Source organism: Gasterosteus aculeatus, chromosome 15 (assembly GCF_964276395.1).
Source record: "Gasterosteus aculeatus chromosome 15, fGasAcu3.hap1.1, whole genome shotgun sequence".
Lineage (NCBI taxonomy): Eukaryota > Metazoa > Chordata > Actinopteri > Perciformes > Gasterosteidae > Gasterosteus > Gasterosteus aculeatus.
Window position 1 is genome coordinate 17,183,126 of NC_135703.1, and position 21,892 is coordinate 17,205,017.

At 42.0% G+C, this 21,892-nt stretch overlaps 1 protein-coding gene and 1 long non-coding RNA gene across 2 annotated transcripts in view; both read left to right on the forward strand.

Moving 5' to 3' along the window:
• The window catches only part of bcl11ba (BCL11 transcription factor B a), a 34,526-nt gene extending 24,238 nt beyond the window's left edge, over window positions 1–10,288 (forward strand). The window contains exon 3 of the mRNA XM_040199604.2: window positions 5,080–10,288. Coding sequence (XP_040055538.2) covers window positions 5,080–7,073 — 1,994 coding nt within the window. The 3' untranslated portion in view covers window positions 7,074–10,288. The remainder of the gene's footprint in view (window positions 1–5,079) is intronic.
• A 7,018-nt stretch (window positions 10,289–17,306) lies between these two features.
• Window positions 17,307–20,078, forward strand: LOC144388343 (uncharacterized). Its single transcript, XR_013452669.1, has 2 exons — window positions 17,307–17,478; window positions 17,777–20,078. It is a non-coding gene; the product is annotated as an uncharacterized LOC144388343 (long non-coding RNA).
• Window positions 20,079–21,892: the final 1,814 nt, after the last annotated feature.

Genomic DNA, 21,892 nt, shown 5'->3' on the forward strand with positions numbered 1-21,892 from the left:
CAGATTTCACTCCCACTCTAATCTGCTCTCTTCCTCCCTCCCTCATCTGTAATAGCGGTGATTTAATTTAGCTATTTAACCTGTAATTCCAGCAATATTTATTGAGGAGCGGGGGGGGGGGGGGGGGGGGGTGCGTGCGCCATTAGCCACCCGACATGAATACACTGAGATGAAAATGAACGCCGCTAACTGCCGGTTGACCTTCGCCCTTATTTCAAGCCCTTCTCTCGCTTCCCTTTTTCATGAGCCGCGGCCGCAGTAATTATGGCAAATTGAATCACAGCGAAAACTGGATTCAGTCACTAATGAGAGTTTTATACTGTGTGAAACAGAGCCAGAATACCTAGAAGCACTGAGGGACACACACACACACACACACACACACACACACAACATGTAGTGTCTTGGATAGAAAACATATGCAGACATGAATGTCTACTTAAAACGCACACACGGTAATCACAATGACAGATTGCTACACACACTGAAGCATGCTTCTCTTCTTTGTGCTGTCACAAAGTGTGCGTTTGTGTGCCATGAAATCATCGAACCCACGATGTGTGTGTGAGACGGACTAAAGTTACATGGATGCATTTTGCCACCACCTGTATGTTTTACAGTAGTTTTTTAAAATGTTTCTTTTCTTTTTTTCTTTTGAAAGTAGAAAGTAGTTGGATTTGTGGGACATTGCCTGTGCGAGATATCAATATTTAAAAGGTGACAGTTGACGTGTGTCAAATATTGCCAGTAAATGATATGAAAGGGTTGGAGTACTATATTGTGGAGGCATGAATTAGCAAGAAAAAACTGATTTGTAATGTATACACGTCAAAATAAAGCTCAGAGCTGCTAACAAATGCTTAGTTACCACTAATCCCAGAAGCCACAGGCTAAACGCTGGACTGAATATTCATTTCTCTGTAATCCACCAGCAGCAAAGAGCGAGATACAATTTCAGTATGTTGGTACAAAAAACATGTTTTATCAAGAATACATATATACAATATTAATATAGGAACAATATATTTATTTATTTACTCTTTTTTACTGTGTTTAATGTTTCATTGGGTCAGATTGTAATGTGTAACCCCACGTTGGAGCGGAGTACACACATCTTTGTATAGTTGTTTAGGGCCTCTGCACTCCTCACACACACACGCACACACACACACACACACACACACACACACACACACACACAAAGCGGCCCACTTACTGTACACACATGGACAGTTGGTGTAAAGAGGGAAACACAGATGAGATCTCATTGTTCATTTCGAGGGGTCTTGATCAAAATGTTAAACATTTGTTTGTATTGTCAGAGCAGCTGTGTAACAAAGACACAATATCGACATAAAGATTTCCAATAGGCAAAATAATAGTACGGAATACGTGAACTGAGCTGTGCAACGTTAAAACACTGTAATACAATATGCAGGCTTTGTATTCACAAAGTAAACTTTTAGCCTGCAGTTAGATTTTTCACTTAAATGTGTGTACAATAGGCAACAAACAGACAAAGACAACTGGAAATCGATACAGGAAGAATTGGACTTGATAGTTAAACAATACAAGATGATTGAAGAAGTTACCTGTGTTGTTGAACCTATTCGAGGTTCCATCACACAGACTTTCTTCATCAACAGCTGACAAACGTCACTGCTGTATTTGCACATCGCATCAGCAGTTTTTCTTCTTTAAATCTTCTACGTGTGGGAAGTAAATATGCCTGACGTCTTGGTACAGTTGGCGGTAGCGTAGTGCAGCTTTGTTTCCAGTCTCAAGTTGTGTGCAGTGAGTGTATCCTCTGTAGTGTGAGTTTGTTAGAGGTCAGAGGTCAGAGGTTTCCTCGGCTAGTGTGCCACAGTGTGTTCTCTTCTTCGGCTCTGGGTTTGGGATGTTGGCTTGTGCCTTGTTGTTCTCTATTTGTTGTCTTGTAATTGGGTTCAGTCTAATGGGGCTTCTGGTGGGGGGGGGCTCTTGTGTTGGTGTCCTAGAACCAGCTGGGCATCGCTCTAGTTTCAAGAGGGTGGCTTTGTTATGGAGCGTGTCGGGCTCACTTTCTTTTAGTGCTTGTAATTGAAATGTTCCCTTTTGAATTTTGTTAACTGGTCGGCCCGATTCTTGTGTGCATTATTTGGTTATTATTCTGTCCATTATTTGGTGTTTCAAGCCACATTCCGAATGCAGTCTCAATGTACGTTCTGTCCCATTTTGTAAAATCTTGGCTGGCTGTTTTTCTCTCTACCTCGCTCTCTTTTTTTCATATGGAAATAGGAAATAATGGGGTGATTAAATAGAGTCGTATATTAAAGTACAGCTGACATTAGAATTAGCATAATGTGCTTTCGCCTCGGGCTGCATACTTTATTTGCCATCTGCGTTGGACTCCGATCCCCTGGGAGGGCACACACACACACACACACACACACACACACACATACACAAAGACTTGTACGCGCACACACGTACACACTTCCCCTAAACAGAAACCACGCTCCTTCCACTGCAGCATGAGAAATGGCTTTTCAGTGCAGAAAAACACTATCTCATCCCTCTGACACCAACACACACAAATAAACACACACACACCCCTCTGCTCTTAATTGTTTGGCTGAAATGAACATCAACTCTACCCCCCCCCTCATGAGCCTAGACTCATCTGCACTCATCGGGGGCGGGGGGTGCAGACTAGAAGTTCATCCGAAAGACAAAGGATGGAGGGAGGATCGTTCTCTCTCGAGTTTTTATTGATGAGTCAGTCGGTCGAGCGAGCAGAGAGAGGAATAGATGTTTCTTTTTTTGAGTGATTCAGCAGTAAAACTGCACAGCAGTGTGTGTATGTGTGTGTGTGTGTGTGTGTGTGTGTGTGTGTGTGTGTGTGTGTGTGTGTGTAAGCATAACAAGGGAAAGGTGGAGACCAAAGCTGAGGCATGGAAAAGCTGTTATTTTCACAGTATGTATGTGTGTGTGTGTGTGTGTGTGTGTGTGTGTGTGTGTGTGTGTGTGTGTGTGTGTGCACGCAAATGTGCTGTCCACTATAATTAAGTGGGAAGGCTCAAGACGACTTCTGAGGTGAACAGCTGTTGTCCCTCTCGCCTGTCTTCCTTAACACACACACACAAACACACACACACACACAAGCGAACGCCAAGAGAGACGTGTTTCCATGAGAAGAATTGAAGAAGTGTCACGTCAAAGATAAATTAAAAAATGAGTTAACTGAGTGATACTTTTTCGCAAAAATCTGCAAAAACAATTATAGATACTTCAATTAAATTAAATTCAATACATTTTATTTTGTATAGCCCAAAGGGCCACCATCAGATAGAACCACCATCAGATAGAACCACCATCAGATAGAACCACCATCAGATAGAACCACCATCAGATAGAACCACCATCCACAGAAGCCTGTGGGGAAGGAAAGCACAACGACTTTAGGAGGGTAATGTTGGTTTATGAGTACAGTAATATGATTAATATCTAAAATAATAATGATGATGATGATGGCAGCAGCGGGTGTCAGCAGGGCCAGGAAGGTGTCAGGACCAGGGTCCAGAAGGAACTACGATCTACGGAGACCTGCTAGGGGAGAAAGCACAAAAAAACTCCCGGAAAGAAGCTGAATTAGTCATGTGCATTAATTGTAGAAAGAGACAGTGAGAGAGGAGCTTGGTGCGTCGATGTCATCATTATGACACACATCTGTAAAAACTATACAATATATTGATCTGTTGATTTTATTTTTCATTACGCATGCGATTTGTTTCAAAATATTTGTTCAGGTTTGAGATTCCAGAAACTAAAGTTAATACTTCCATTTGTATAAAATGATATCAAATTTGCATGCGTAGTATATTCTTATATGAACACATCCTGAAAAAGACTTCTGAAAAATGTAACAATGAAAAAAATATTAGTATACATCGTCCCATTGTGTAACTGTGTGTTGCTGCCAGAAACAGCTGCAGCCACCTGCACACATACTTTTACAAATAAGTGAACCAATTACAGCAGCATGTCTTTCCCCTAGTATCTGAAATTAGTGTATGAGGTCAAGACAACATGCATTCATTTAATACAAGCGAGAACATCAGCCCAATTACCACTATCTGTAAGTGTGTGTGTGTCTGTGTATACTTCCTTTTGGAGAGCTCCTCAGCCTCTGTAGTGTGTTTGGTCTGGCCTGGTTGTACCTCAGTGGTAACAATTCTCCTTTGAATGCTGTGTGTAAAAGAACAATACAATTATTGATAAGACGGTGATATAAAACTACAGCAGGATGTGCTTTCTCAAAGGGTTTATTTCTGCCAACATTATCAGAGGTTGTTCCGTATGTATGCAGACTAGATGTTGAGAGATATACAACTGCATTTATTTACTAAACGTATTTATTTTAGAATGATCAATGTGTAACCATCATCCCTTTGCCCTTGTTAGTAATTCTATGCTATCTGTGATAGAGGTCTTATTTCTTGATGCACTCACTTGTCAGATTTTTATCCTCCTTAAATTCTTATTCTAGTAGTACTGGTACATCATTCATTAACAAAAAGAGTTTGACATGTCTTGCTTTGCAAACAGTTGCAGGGGGTTCATATTTTTTCAAGTCATTCATCCAATGCTCACAATTGATGTACATCTAACATAATGCTTAATGTAGGTGTAAACCCAGATGCAGCCCAATGCACAGAGCCACAATATAATAACCCAGCTGTGTGTAGGTAAATATTCCTATCCCCCCCATCCTCAGAGGTTAAGTACCTCTCAAAACCTCGATGCTTGGGACAGTACAATGTCACTGTGAAAATGTACTTGTCAAAAGTGTGACAAGTATTTAGGATTTACATTACAACACAATGAGCGAGGACATTTCTACTTCTACCTATTTTATCTTTCAAACTCATTGTAGTAGTAGGTAGTAGTAGGTTTGCCTTTGACCTAATACTCTTTGAAAAGATATCCATGTTTTGCATCATAATCTGGTGTGTCGGTTGAGATGCGCTCGATCTATGACTGAGGTCAGTTAGTTGTCAGCTGAAATATTGAATGTATTACTTTCTTTGTCTGTTGCAGGTGGCAAGGATGAGCCTTCTAGCTATATATGTACCACCTGCAAGCAACCCTTCCCTAGCGCCTGGTTCCTGCTGCAACATGCCCAGAACACCCACGGCATCCGCATATACCTGGAGTCCAACCCTTCCAGCACAGCCCTCACACCACGCATCGCTATGCCCCCACCCATGGGCAACAACTCCATCCCGCAATCCCCCCTCAGCAACTTCCTGGGGGACAACAACCCTTTCCACCTCCTGAGAATGACGGGCCCCCTGCTCAGGGAGCCTCCCCCAGGCTTCATGGAGAACCGGCTTCCCAACACGCCTCCATTCATCAGCCCGCCTCCCCGCCACCATCTAGATCCACATCGGCTGGAACGCCTCAGCGTAGAGGAAATGGGCCTAATCTCACAGCACCCCAGTGCCTTTGAGAGGGTGATGCGGCTTACTCCAATGGCCATGGAGTCCCAGTCCATGGACTTCTCTAGGCGCCTACGAGAGTTGGCGGGGAACAACAACAATACCACACCACCTTTGTCACCCAGCAGGGTCAACCCTATGCACCGACTCCTGAACCCCAACCCCTACCAGCCTGGGACAAAATCCCCTTTTCTGAGCACCCCTCCCTTACCACCAATGCCACCAAACAGCATCACCCCTCCCCAGACACAAAACAAGGTCAAGTCTTGTGAGTTTTGCGGGAAGACCTTCAAGTTCCAGAGCAATTTGGTGGTGCATCGGCGCAGCCATACTGGAGAAAAACCATACAAGTGCCAGCTGTGTGATCACGCCTGCTCTCAGGCAAGCAAGCTGAAGCGCCACATGAAGACCCACATGCACAAGGCTGGATCCCTGACAGGGCGTTCAGATGATGGATTGTCCACCACAAGCTCGCCAGAGCCAGGTACCAGTGATGTCACAGGTGAGGGCATGAAAAATCGTGATGGGGACTTTCAAGGTGAAGGCAATGAAGAGGAAGAAGAGGAGGAGGAAGAAGAGGAACTCGAGAATGAGAGTCGACCAGAATCAAACTTCAGCATGGAGTCTGAATTTTACCGAAACAGGGAAAATGGCTCCAAACTCCCATCAGAGAAGTCACAACTTGTCCTTGAGAAGATGGTTGTTGGTGGGGGGCTTAATTCTATACAGCAGTACAATAATTTGATAGTTGACAATCGTAAAAGGATGCCCTTCTCTAAGAGGGGCTCAGATGGCCAACGGGACACTGGGGATGAGGACTCAGTTGTTGGTGAGATGGACCACCACCAACAGGAAGAGAGGACAACCATTAACGGCCGTAACTGTGGCTCCGGTGACTCTTTTTCAGGCCTGTTTCCCCATAAGCCTGCCCCTATTACCAGCCCCAGCCTGTCAAACTCTTCAAATAAAAGGATCAAAATTGAGAAGGACTTGGACATTCCCCCAACACCCCACATACCCTCTGAGAACGTGTACTCCCAGTGGCTGGTAGGCTATGCTGCCTCACGCCACTTCATCAAAGACCCTTTCCTCGGCTTCACTGACTCTAGACAATCGCCCTTTGCCACTTCATCTGAGCACTCGTCCGAGAACGGCAGCTTGCGGTTCTCAACGCCTCCGGGCGACCTGCTGGATGGAGGCCTGTCAGGCCGTAGCGGCACTGCCAGTGGGGGCAGCACCCCTCATCTGGGCGGAGGTCCAGGCCGGCCTAGCTCCAAGGATAGCAGGAGGAGCGACACCTGTGAATACTGTGGCAAAGTGTTCAAGAACTGTAGCAACCTGACGGTGCACCGGCGCAGTCACACAGGCGAGAGGCCCTACAAGTGTGAGCTGTGCAACTATGCCTGCGCCCAGAGCTCCAAGCTCACACGCCACATGAAGACACATGGTCAACATGGCAAGGAGGTCTACCGCTGTGACATTTGCCAAATGCCCTTCAGCGTGTACAGCACTCTGGAAAAACATATGAAAAAGTGGCATGGAGAACATTTGATGACCAATGAGGTCAAAATTGAACAAGCAGAGAGAAGCTAAACTAGATTACCTGTTTCCATACTCCGTGCCACACTTGGGACTAGAAAAATAAACAGAAGGGGGTAGTTCTGAAATGTTAATTTCCTGTTTTCAAGAAACTGCCAACTGAAAAAAAAGTGAAAATAGAAATCTTAACACCAACAGAAGCTGTCTAAACTGCCTCATTTGGGGTTCCTTTTTAAACAATCAGTCAGTTGAGTTAAAACATAAGTGGAGCCTTTAACTGTGCAATAATTTCTGTATTTATTGGATTTTGTATTTTGGCATGTGCAGGTACAATATTATTTAGGATTTTTTTTTACTTGTTTTACTTGTTTGTGTTACTGTGTTGAAATCACATGATACCTGAGAGGTTTTTACAAGACTAAAGTCAACTTTGACTACTTTTTTTTGGGCCGCTGCTTGTAGGGAATTGTATATTACGCTAAATGTGTGATTTCTTGAAGAGAACTTCAATCTTCAATTTGAAAGTGGCGTTAACTGAGAATGCTAGAATTTTGTGAGATGATGATGATGATACGCGGACAACAATCCTTAGGCATTGTAGCATGAACTGAGTCTAAAACATGTCAATATAATTGGATATGTAGCACTGAGCGTCATATTTGACATTAAATCTAAAATCAAAGAGGATCCCAAGGTCTCCTCCTGAGAACATCATTCACAGCCAGAAGAAAGATTCTAGATAAGGCAGCTGCTGACTGGTACAACAACCATCCCTCATTTCCCCTGTTTTCCACCCTCCCTCCATTTTACCTCCATTAATAGATCCATGTATTATATTTTGCATAAAGCCATATGATCGGGACTACTATTTATTTGCAGTAAACTGGGAATTAAGCTGTTCCATACAAGTATACATAGAGCTAGAAATAAAAATGACACAAGACAGCAAACACAGGGACTTCTCAGGGTGAGCTATATATTGTTGTTGATTTAATTGTTCAATTTAAATTAGAAGTCACATGCTCTCAGATTTAGAAAAAAAATCAACACCCCTATGCATTTGATGTGCAAAAAAAGTGGTACAGCAAGTTTTCACTGGAATTTAGTGGTTATAGTGATTTTGTACAATCTGATCTCCAGGAATAGTTTCTCAGTTGGTTCTGCGGAAGTTTTGTGTAGAATAGGAACTATATACATATACATACGAGTGTGTGCTGAAGTAGTAATAGTAAAACAAGCAGCATCAGCCCGCTCCATGCCCCTTTGTTCTTTTAAATATCATTATCCCATTTTTTTGTATGCCTCATCCTTCATAATGGCACTTTTTCCCTTTCAAATCAGACTGAAATCAGAGCTTTACAAAAACAACAGCCCTGAACTTTATGATTTTTGCATCCAACACACACGCACACACACACACACACACACACACACACACACACACACACACACACACACACACACACACACACACACACACACACACACACACACACAGCTGGACAGAAAAGTTAAATAGGTTCTAGAGCTTGGGATCTCTTGGCGCTCGTGCCCAGGGTTGATAGGCTATGCTTTCCCAATGTTGGCACTATAAAATTGAAAAATAAAAATAAAAAACATTTTTTGGACTGCCATCAAATTTGATATGAGTGTGCCTTGAATAATGATCTTCTTATTTATTATCTATGACAACTACAACACCTTTTAAGAAGGAACAAATTGAACAAGGAAAAAAAATAGAAAATGTGTTATGTAGACTTTGTCACAGAAATATTCAGATCAATACCTATGAAACAATGCTCAGTTTGGATTTAGGAATACCCAGCACAATATCAGTGTGTCTGTGTGTGTATATATGTATGCATATGTACATATAAAGGCACAAACCTATATATAGATATATATCAAATTCCTCACTCATAAGGACAAGAGTCTGTCCCACAGCAGAAAATTCCAGGAGTGGACAAAAGCCACAAAAAAAGTAAAAAATTAGACTTGACAAAAAATCAGGAAATGCAGAACCTAAAAAATGAATTTAGTGCACTCTGTCTTAAAATAAGTTTACAGTATTGAAACAAGTACAAGGGTAAAATAATATTTGTGTGTATGTGTGTTTTAAACAAACAAGTATTTTTTTTCCAGGTTTGCTTATAAAGTTTTCTCTGAATGCCGTATTGGCAATGTGTATATTCTTTTCTTTTTCTTTTTTTTCTTTTTTTGGTGACGGGTTTTAGTATATATATATATATAAATATATATGAATATATATTACATTTTTCTTGTTTACTGTAAAAGTATACCAGTATTTGTAATATTGGAGAATGCCTGGGCATTTTACAAAAATAGAAAAAAGGTTGTTTTTTTATTTTTTATTTTGCAGTCCAATTAAATTGTGGGTCTCTTAAAACTGTTTTTGTCACTGTAACTGTACAAGTCTTAAGTTTTAGTAACTTTTATTCTGCCTTGGGTGTAATGAAATAAAAAATAAACAAATTAAAAAATGACTGAACTGTAACAACCTTCGATTTGGTGGTGGGATAGCTCTTGGGGTCGGGGAAATGGTGAACATCCGTTATCCCTTGGAAACAACAGAACATTTGTTCTTCTTTTCAAACTGAGAATCCTAACTTGTATCTATTTTTCTTCTTCTGGAATGGATTATTCTTTAATGGATGGTTTGAAATACTTGTGTAGGCACTTGCTGTCTTTCCTAAGGAGCTTGTCTTTTTTATCTTGTGGGCTATGTGCATCCTTTTGTGCATCCTTTTGTGAATCGGGTACTCTGGGTCCCTTGCAGGGGGAGAGTGACTTTATGCCAATGACAAGATATTACTCACAGGCTGCCATTGGCTATTTCTCCTCTCATTGGGCAGAATAGATAACCTTACAAATTTGTACTGTTGTAATGAATCACGTTGTACAGAAAGGGATGTTTGACAGCCTTTTAGTGATGAAAACACGTCAATGTTTTGCTTACCCCTTTATTGGTTGTACATAGTTTTCTATGACTACGCTGTTTTTATTTGATTTAACCTCTATTCTTTATTTTTATTTGTTTGGGATTTTTATCTGGCATTGGCAGGGACTTGCTGTGTCTGCGTGTGGGGTTGATGGGGTTTTGCGGGGGAGTAGGAGGGGTGAGGGGGGGCTTTGGGGAGTCTATTCTTTTTCACCTTTGTGACCTCCATGTCAATTTTCAGGCAAATGCTTCCCCCATTGATATTTTTCGGCTTGAGAACAGAGCACAAATACAAGCTGTTAAAATTGTTCATCTTCTGCTTGTTTGTCTCATTTTCTTTGAGCTGGTCTGACAGAAAGGCTCCATGGCAACACACTGATGTACATAAACCTGAGATGGTATTCACAAACATCAACATTTTGCCCGAGGTTTTAGTCATAATTTGTCAGAAACATCTACTACCGTTGACAATCGTATAAAACACATCAAATCAAAAAAATTGCCGAGATGATGAAAAATAAAACAATTCCATTCCTTTAATGCTATTTCACAAGCCCGTAGAAAGTGGTTGGTGCTTAGATAAAAGCTGGAAAGCTGAGGAATTTCTTATGACACATCGGAAAGTGGCGGGCACCTTTAGCGTCACTTCCCCGATACTGTCAAGATGAAGTTGAGGAAATGAAGTCCTGTTCTATAATGCAGAGGGTAGGCGCTGGGACTGGAGGCGGGGCTTTCAGGGTAGAGACGTAATGATGTTTGTGATGTCACTTTATTTAAATACATGAACTGACTTATAGGCTGCGGCTTGTGTTCTCTATAATGCGGCCCGCGGACGCCATTGGCTGGTTACAGTAAACGTGATCACGAGACTCTCGCTGTCTACTTCTTCTCTGTTAAAAGTGCACCGCACCACAAAGCAAAGGTCTATTAGCAGCACATGGAAAGCAAATGAACGAATCCTTCGGTCCACAGCAAAAGACTCAGTTCAATATTGCAGATAGTTTAGAGCAATTTAACAATACAACGCAATGTAAGTCACTTTGGATAAAAGCATCAGCTAAATGACCGGTAAAGTAAAACAACTGACTAATACTTTTCACCTGTTTAAAGCCGACGGTTCAGACAAGGAAAGCCAACGTGGACGTGTCTAAAAATGTTCTAACGGCCATCAGAGGGCAACTACTCTGGTTCCAAGAAGAAGTCTGATTGTGTAGAACTCTGGGAAATTTAAACATTTTCCATTTCACAGTAAAGATTGTAAACGTAAGTGATCTTAATTGTCATTAAGACAGAAGTTGTACATTCATAACTGCATCAGTATATTAAAGCCCTTATAATTAAACCCGTAACCCTGGTTGAAAATATTTCTTCACTTTGAGTTAATCCGTCAGTTTTGACACTTTATAAAACTAACAGACTCAAAGTATATCTTCTTTACTTCTTTAAGTTTTAGGAAGATTTTTGACAGCTGAAATAACTGATAAAAGTTGCCTTCCTCCTTGTTTTTTGATAGAACAGAGTCGTTTTATCCACAGATTGTGGAATCACAGGCAACCACGTCTTCTCTGGAACTGTTTTGCATGGAGGCTGCTGATTGGCCAACACAGCCTTACAGCAGAAGAGCCAGCTGTCAGTTTCCGCACTCGCTCGGCCCTCATGACTCCATGATAATATGTTTTGAGATCTGACTACAACTTGATGAAAATGGTGAAATGTGTTGATAATCTTTTGGATAAAAACAGGACAAAAAGAGTAAAAAAAAATTCAGGCTGAGAGGCAAACCTCATTACAGTCTGTTTTGGCCAAGTGGATTTTTAGAAATGGGTAACTTTTAATTGTATGCTGCCAACTGTAGAAAAACTAATAATGCACCATAAACAGAAATAAAAATCATTAATTCTCACAAAGCTCTGTTCGTCTATGACATCATTTACAATGAAAAGGGCCATGAAACAAAAATATATGATAAACATTGTAGTTATAGCATTGTAATGATTTGGCTTATATCAATAAATCATTTAATTTAAAAAATAGTAACTTTTTAATAACTGGGAATTATCTTCGTAAATAAATTATATTACCTAATTTAAATTTTAAATGCTGAAAATGTGTCCAAAGGCTTTTTAATTCGACATTTTTTACAGAGAGCAATCCCACCAATCAAACTAAAGTAACTCCAATAATGCAATATCAAACTATCATTATTTAGTGTTGATACGTCATATTGTTATAGTGGAACCCTGTCTTTTGCCTTAGGCTCTCATGCAGAAGACTCATGTCTGACGTGACTTTATTTTATCTTTCATTTTCATAGCAGGAGGAGGAAAGAGAAAAAAAATACCGACCCACAATTAGTCTGAGGGAGGCAAGAGAGTCGGACGGACCAGGGCGAGGTGGGATTTGGATGAGTTTCAAGGCAAATGGGTAATTAAGGCTTTTCCCTTGCCGGCCTGCACTTTGAAGTCCCCTACAGCGGGGATTATCCCAGCCAAGTGTACGAAAGCGAGAGCGGAGTAATGAGACCCAACGAGAGGGCCGAGAGATTGAGACAACAAGGACTCAAGCTTCACTCTAAAAAAGAAATCTGAAATCACCAGTCATTTATTTTAAATAATTAATTATAGAGATTGGTGTCGCAGGTAAAACAACATCCCAAAATAAACATCACATATTTTAAATAAATATGAAAGCAATGAAGTAAATATAATTGTCAGTCATTGACAGAAAATGAAACTGCAATATACATTTTGGTTCCAAATGTGGATATTTGTATATATACAATACTGTTTATTATATTACGAGATTATATATAATCTCGTAATATAAAAAATGTTTTAGACTTTTGGTGGTACAAAACCTTTAAAGACGTCATCTGGGACATATTTTATACCCTAATCAAGATAATAAATCATGTAGAATAAAAAAATAGATTTAGGATCAAAGTCATTTTCAGTGTTATTATAAAAGATGACCATATTTTAGTGAGAGATTTTCAATACGTTTATTTCAGTAATTAAGGCTCCTTCTTTGTTTGTTTGATCCACTGTGGCACAGCAGAGCTGCGCTGTGACAGGATGAGGAAGTCCTCCTCCCAGCCACCATTCGCTCATTATTATCCCTGCAATCTGCTTTTATCTCCCCTGCTTTAGTGTGTGTGTGCGTGCGTGTGCGCGTGCCCGTGTGAAGGGAGGTTGGATTAAGTCAGACCGACACCTCTGGTTATTCAGAGGTATGGAATTATTTCAAGACCCTGACTGGCTGTCAGCGCTCGCTGCGCCTCCTCCCCTCATTAAAAAAAAAAAAGAACCAACTTCAAATGACTTAAGCCGCTGGTCGTCAGCTCCAAAGCCACACTGTTGACAGGTACAGTAGGGTCTTAAGCCTTCAAGATCAACGCCGCTATTCTCCCTGACAAAATCCCCCCGCAGGGCTCCTCCCCGACTGGATGGCAGAGGAATTAAGGAGGGAGGCGGAGGGGAGAGAGAGAGAGAGAGAGAGAGAGAGAGAGAGAGAGAGAGAGAGAGAGAGAAGGGGTCAGACGAGGAGGTGTCACCATGTCAGGAGGTAAAGCTGGGAGGAAAGGAAAAGCACGGCTACTTTCATTAACGCAGAGGTTTCACGGCCAATCAGGGGGGGGGGGTCCCTTGGCGTGGCTGCTAATTATTAACGTTATCATTCGCCAGCCTCGTCCCTGTCCGATTGATTGACATGGCGGCTGCGTGGCTCTCTCAGAAATCGCGCCTCTCGGCTGCACTTCATCCGGCACAAGTTCACCGGGCTCAATTTGAGTGCAGCGCTATGCGCAAATAAGAGAACATAAAGAGAACAAAAAGGAGAACAGGGGAACTGATTGTGAGTTAAATGCTCCATACATGTTGAGAGGTGGCTGAAATCTCTGTTTCCCTTTGAATCTGCACATTTTTCCACCACAAAGGCTCCTATTGCTGATTCTCAAATAAATACACCTCAGTGACAAAGCAGAAGCCATTGATTCATTTCAACCTACTATCCCAGACACCTAGACAATTACACAGATGTCGTTTGTTATTATCTGAAGGAATCAAAGCTTTCATATTTGGGAGAAAAACAAGCGAAACAATCACGAGTTAAATGCGACAATAATTTCTGAAATTGAGGATTGTGGCATCTTAAGCATTTTATTCCCTCTTTTAATGTGAGCAAAGCGACGAGCTGGGCGAGTCCTTCAAGAAGAGACGGAGGGGAGAGATACAGGGAAGTAGTGCGTTGTAAGCACTGAAGGCGCTCCATGAGAGGCGCGTGGCGTCTTTTTGATATTCAGATTCGTCTGCCTGCACACGGCATTATGACACATTTGGATGATCGTATTGTGGGATTAACGGGCCTGCCTTGTCATTTCCAACAACAATGCCGCGATTTAGGGATGCTATTTCTCACACCGCACTCCGCATTAACGCCCAGCCCAAAGATTTACATAAATCTTTGTCTTAGGATGAAAGCGGAGTGGGGCTTGAGACAATGAAGTTAAGCTTTGGAAATAGGAAAGAGAGGAGAGGAAGGGGAGCCGTCACCAGGCATCGGTGGCACGAGGATGAAGGGATGGGAGGACGAAAAGTTTGAGGATAAATCAACCAGTAGTCGAGCTGAATTGAGGAAACGCGTGTATATGGATACAGGAGGAGAATTTGCATTTCCCTATCCAAGAGCAGGGGATGCGGTTTGGGAGGGAGGGATGCAGGTGAAGGTGAATGCATGTGTTATTTAGTGTTGCATCGCTGGATGAAAGGTTTCATCTTAGTCATATTCTGTCTTTCTAACCCCCCCTCCGCTCCGCCTCACTCTGTCCTTTAATCTCTTGGCCTGCAGCAGTCATTGGGAAAAGTGCCCTAGATTGTTGTGCCCCCCCCCTCCCCTCGTCTTGATTGGATTCATCTTTGCTGATTGGGAATCTGCTTACATTAAAGCCAGCGGGACGAAACAGATCAGATACCTCTGACCAGTGAAAGTGTTTTTAGGTTTTATTTCAAATAGAGGGGAAGTTACCGGGGTAAAAACCTGCATTACAGGCCGATAGAGACATTATCAGTTATCACAGTTATTGCCTTGTTTCAGAGCTTTTATTTTACACCCCCGCCAGGATTGTAGAAATAAAGACCAAGCAGGGCGAAACGAACATGGTGTTACACGGCCTTCTCACCACAGCATTTGAAAAGTATATATGATACCAAAACAATCATTCGTCATTCAAATATTAGACAGATTAATGACAGATTTGGCATTAAAGAAATATAGTTCCCAATTCTCCAAACATAAAACTATGTACTTGAATGTTAATATATGTAAAGAAACTGTACTTTGAGCAATGTTTCGTAAGGAAAATGAAGGCCTAATGACATGCAGTGTCAAAGAGCTTTGAGGGGTCGGAGGACTAAAGAGCCGCTGTATGAAGGTCCCTTTACCAGGACCAGAGACCGTGGGTGGAGCTGCCATGTGTAAACGGTTAGAAGATTCAGAGGTGGTGTTTTCAAATGTGGTGCTTGAAGAAGTAGTGCTGGCACTTCTCCACGGTTCTACATCTTTTCCAGAGAGAATTCATTCACATGTGGACATACGCCTTCTCATGTCAACAACTGTCACCCCCCCCTTCTCTTTCCAGACCCATCTGTCTCTTTTAGATTGCTTCTTTCTATCATTCTCTATCATTTCTCTCTCGCTCTTCCTCTGTCTCTGCTAATCTCGCCCATCTCCATCGTTCCTACCTCGCCCCCCCCATAAGAGATATCTTCTCCTCCCACCCCTCCCCACGCATCCAGCTCCTACCCCGTCTCACACTCCAGCGTATCCACCACCACCACCACCATCCTTTCTTGAGTAATAAAATAAACTAATGGAGTTGGAGTGACGTCCCACCTTGAACCAGCGGGGAGGTTATTTACATTAGGAGGGGGCGGGCGGCTGTTGACGACGGCAATTGGCCTCCTCAATCAGTCAGCCGTGACGGGCTGAGCGGGACGCATCAGATAACGGGAAGAGAGAGAGAGAGAGAAATAGGAGGAAGCGGAGAAAAGAGGGGGGAGATTATGTCTAGGAGCTTTTCTCTTGTTTGGTTGCCTCCTATTGTTGTTCCTGCTTATGTTCTATTCTTCTTGTATCCTTTCTTTTATTTTCATCCGCTACCCTTTCATTACCTCTACTCCTTTTCAACTGGTCACAATTTTTCTCTTTGTCTTCTTTCCCTTCATCTTGTGTCTCTTCCCTCTTTAACTCTGTCACTTGTCCTTCTTTCCCTTTCATATTATCCTCTCCAGCTCCAGCGTGTCTTCATCCCGTCCTCTGGCTTTCTTCCTTCATCTCCTTTGTTTATGAATGACGATTGTTTATTGGTGATTTGTCCTTCCTCCAATGATTAAAATCAAGTAGCCCTGAACCTCCTCCAGGAGGATATTGCCAATGTTAACATGAAGAAAAAAACATTGTCTCACACCTCATTTGACCAATCTGTTCTAATCAAAGAAGAAAAGATTTAGCAACACTCACACTAATAAATTGCTGTAAAATTATGATAACGCTCAACAGTAACATACTGTTCTCCTTAAATACAGTTGAATACAGTTTAAATACGGCAGTTTACAACTCGGAAGAAAACATTTCTTACATCACGCTACTGTTTAAACTTAGTATACTATTTATTTATTCTTTTATTTTTCAGGGACAATGCCCACTAATCAACAGTTGTATAGCCACTAAAATATGCGGTCTACGGACAGATGTTATTAAGGCAGCCAAAAATAATAAAACAAAATCTGAAAATAAAATGTAACTAACATTTATAAACAAATGGACAGCAACGTATAGACACAACCAATACACAGAAAAAGAAAAGTGTATGACAGACTGGAGCAGACATAACAGGCTTCAGCATGTGTCAGTCATATACACATACAGTGTACACTAAATCAGCCCATTACTCACAACATGAAGTTAGTGCGTTCAGTGTAACGATAGTGTAAATAGATCCATAGACGTTATCGATTGGTGATTATTTTCACGGTGGATTTTTTTTTCAATTTCCATCACTCTTAAGAACAAAGTGAACCTCGCTCCCCATCCTGCTCTACCTCGCCTTCAAACAGCGGAGCGCACATCGTATTCCATCCGGCCCCTGAGGCTCAACAAAGATCGTGGATATTGTCAATGTCAGCATTACAGTGTTCAGTCATTTTGTGTTGAATATTTTGCCCATAACGTGACTTGACGTTAACCGCTTCCAGCTAATTTCAGCTAACTTCAGCTAACGTTACTCTCTTGCGTGCCAATATTCATTATCTGTATCTCTCTGTCAAAGGGGGGAAGCTGGTCCAGAGGAAGGCAGCAAATGTTAACTCCCATGTGGCCACGCTCATCAAACACCTCCTGGACTTTGAGTGGCGCTTTATGAGGCCTACTGCATATTTCCACAGAGGACCTCGCATAGAAAGGAGAACACCGGGATCCAGTGTGCTATCTCTCCTTTCCCCCTAGGTAACACTTTTTTTAATTGTGTACTGTTGATTTCCCTAAACATGAAGTTCCAGAGTTTTTATTTTACAAATTGTATTTGTTAAGTTGCAGATTGTTAGAGAATGTGTTGCGTATTCTGTTCTGATTATATTGTACACTAATTTAATTACTCCAAATGTTTTCTGGTATTTAATATGTTTGCATTTACTCCGATAAATCCATCTGCATTTGGCACTTTTATTATTTGTATTTTTCAAAAATGTGACCACTGTTGAATGTGTTAGACATTGCCTTAGCTTTAATGAAATCCTATTCCAAGGGCGGCACGGTGGTGTGGTGGTAAGCACTGTTGCTTCACAGCAAGAAGGTCCTGGCTTCAACTGCGCCCAGTGGCCTTTCCGTGTGCAGGTTCCATGATCTCCCTATCTGTGGGTTCTCTCTGGGTACTCTGGCTTCCTCCCACACTCCAAAGACATGTGCTGGGGATTAAGTTAATGGTAACTCTAAATTACCCATAGGTGTGTGGATGTGAGTGTGAATGGTTGTTTGTCTCTGTGTAACCCTGGTTTGAGTTCTTTTCTATGCCTCCTTTTTTAAGGGGTTTTATTTTGGAATATAACATTTTCAAATCAGTAAATTCTAGTAGTAAATATTGATTCTACAGTACCGTACAGCAGTTTAGAGTTATTAACTGTTCATGGACATTACAGTAGGAACACGGAAATAACAGTAAAATGCCCTTTCTATACGGCACTGTACTGTAATGATATTTACAGTATTAAGTTGTTTTTTTAATTACAGTTGAATACAGGAAGATGTAGCTGCCAGTTGTTTACTGTAATTTAACGGGGACGTGTTAAAGTATAATTACCTATGTCTGGAAACCCTGAACACACCCTTTAGTTGTGCTTTACTCTGGAGAAAAGATGTACGTGTGTGTGATTGAAGATAAAGGCAGAGTGAGAAAAAGAGAAACATAATGTAGGATCATCTCAAACATCTGATCTCAGATGGCTGTTTGTTTTGGGGGTTTTTTTATTGTTAATTCTGTTTTCTGTTGGGATTCCCACAGCTCTTTCTCCAGAGATGAGCTCATGAAGATCCAGGGTACAACTCCAACTTTTCTTCTGTCTTTAGTGGAATTACTGGACATTCTCATCAAAGGTGCGCTCACCTTTACTCACGCGGTGAGGCGCCGTAGGAGAGGAAAACGGGCTCGCACACCGTTGCCAGGCATGTTTCTCTCGAAGTGCCCTCACATTACAACAAACTGGACGAACTACAGCTGCTGGCGAGGAGAGACAGAGACTTTTCTGCATCCTCTGTTTTGTGCTTCACGGAGACCTGACTTTGTGGACCGATACTGAACTCTGCGCTCCAGCTGAGAGTGGGCCGCGACACGGAGCTCTCCGGCAAGACGAAAGCCCGGGGACTCTACTCCAACACCAGCTGGTGCAACAACGTAACAGTTATCTTACAACACTGTTCTCCTGATCTGGAATCTTTCATCATCAACTGTTACACTTTTACACCCCTGTGAGTCGGTGTTTACATGCCGCCGGCGAGCAAAGTGCAGGAGGCACAGTGGACACTCGCCGACCAGATACGGCGCGTGGAGCGGACCAACCCGGACTCCTTTGTTATTGTCCTCGGGGACTTTAACAAAGGAAATCTCAGCCATGAACTTCCTAAGTACAAACTGTTTATTAAATTCCCTCACAAAGAGGAGAGCATGTTGGCACACTGTTACACCACAGAAAGCAGGGCTGTGGGTCCATCTGATTCCTGCATACAGGCAGAAACTAAAGCTCTGCTAACCTGTGGTGAGGGAATTCAAGAAGTGGACCAGTGAGGCGCTGGAGGATCTTGGCGTGCTTGGACTGGACAGACTGGGATGTTTTCAGGACTGATACTAACAGTTGCCACCCTTCCCTTAAAATACGGAATCGTCCCGTATTTGAGAATAAAATAACGCTTCCCGCTTTGAATCAATACGGGACGGGGTTTGTCCCGTATTTTCCGAGCTGTCGTCAATGCAGCATCCTATTCCGCCCCGTATTGGGTAATACTCGCTGCCATCGTTGGTTTGATTGGCCGTGAGCCTGAACTAAACCAATCAGAGACAGTGGAGGGGGAGACTCTTGACGGTGTGTCGATTTGAAAGAATGGCGGAGGTAGCTCCCAAGCTACCTGTCCCGTAACGCCCCCCCGTCGGCCGTAGCGTCCCTTATTTTTCTGTAATAAAGGTGGCAGCCCTAAGTGTGGATGAGTTCATAGGGGCTGAAACTTTTTACATTGGCTTCTGTGAGGACAGCTGTGTACCATCATGCACCAGGGTGAGTTATAACAATGACAAACCCTGGTTTACAGTGGAAATTTACACTGTAAAACTTTTTACTGTAACTTACTGGCAGCAGTTTCACCTGTAAGATACTGTCAAATTTACAGTACCTCTACTGTGACAGAGAAATACAGTATGTTATTGTAATAGAAATGTTCAGTAAAATGGTGTAATTATAAAAAAGGTACAACACATTACTGTTAGCAGTTTTTGTAACTTGTATGATACTGTAAAATTTACAGTGACTTGTTGATTAAAAATGTACGTTATACTGCTAAAATAATTCCAAAACTAACAGTATTTCAGTGTCCGCCCTTTACCACATAACATTAACTTTAGTGGAAGCATCTCTACAATTAACAAGTATGAAAAACAACGTATTTACAACTTGTTTATTAGAATAGTATAAGTTTGAGCGAAAATAGCATCCAAATAACAGGGTTAATTCCAAGACAGCTTCTGGCAAGGTAAAACAAAAAGAAATAAACACCAGTCACACCACTTCTAAACCATTGTTAATAGCCACCACATATTTTTGGCGTAATCCTTAGGATTCCTACTTTTGGCTCTATACATTTTTGCCCGGGGACCAATTAGGGGTTTGGTGTCTTGCTCAGGGACACTTCGACATGGGACATGGAGCAACCGGGCCTCGAACCGCAACCTTCTACTGACAATGTACTCCTCTATCAGTACCTTCAAGTAAGCTATCTGGCCCCGGTGATTGCAGGTGCACAAATTAGCTTGAGAATTTGTCTAAGCTGTAATACAGGTTGCCACACTTCATTTTCAACTGGACTTTGAAACATGTCCCCTATCAAGACTGGCAGGAACCTGAGTAGCATCCAATGCTGGACAGCATGTCCACCTAACCTTTCACTTCCAGGATTAACAACACATGGTTTGTTATTGGCATCTTTGGCAAGATATCATAAGTGATTTATGCGTTTATTTATTTGCAAGTAAGTGAACTCCTTCTGTTCAATGACATGGCTGATATACAATGTCAGGTCATATGATACAATGCCTTCAAAAAATCATGCCCCAAGCAAGGCGGTAAACCAGGAATAAGTTCATTGAACTTGGAATCTGATTTAAAACCAATCGATGAGTCTAGATCATTTGCAATTATCTGCTGCACATTTTATGTTTTACATATTATTTTTATTTATATAGGACTCCCACCACTGGCCAGGAGGGAACCTGGCCAGTGGTGCGGAATTAAATGTTGCACTATGTCACAAAATCTGTAAACTTGAGTACTCCTGCTAAAGTTTTCAATGAAACCACCGATGTTGTGTGATCCCAGATTATCTCCAGCACACAGAGTGCCTTTCACCTGCCCGTCTAGTGTGGCTATGCCGTTATCCTCTAGATCTCTGAGATCTGCAACATGTGTACTAAAGACTTTTTCTTGGCCAAAGTACTTGTAATCCTGCTCCCTGCATAGTAGAGCCAGTTGCATTTGTTCAACGATTGACTTGTTATGAGGTGCTATATTGACAAGACTAACGTACACTGCAAGAACTATGGTTCTTTTTGCCTGAGCTAAGTGGGTTGGAAACTTCAAATGCATCCTGATATAGTACCAAACCCAAGGCTGATCATCGGATTGAAACAACAAATTACTTGTCATATTAATAACATCTCATACATCCTTCAAAATGTCTTTTAGTCCATAAGAATCAGAGAATAAGAATGATAAGAATGCATCCTTTGCTTTTGTGCATGAACTGTCACGGTTTGGGTTCATGTCCTGTTTTATTTTGTTTCTTGTTAGTTTCTTGCCTCTTGTCTCCCTGGGTAACGTCACTTCCCGTCATCCCCTGGGATTGTCTGCCGTGCAATGATTGTTTCCACCTGTGTCCAATCACCTGCACCTCCCTAGTGTATTTAAGCCATATGTGTCTCGTCACTTGTCGCGTCACTGTGGAATGTCCAAAAGTCCATGTCGAAGTGGTCCCGGTCCCCGTCCGTGTGGCGGGAGGTCTTAGTCCTGATGGACCTCAGCCTCCTGCCAGATGGGAGGGGCACAAACAGTTTTTGTCCGGGGTGAGAGGGGTCAGCTACGATCTTTTTAGCTCGCTTCAGGGT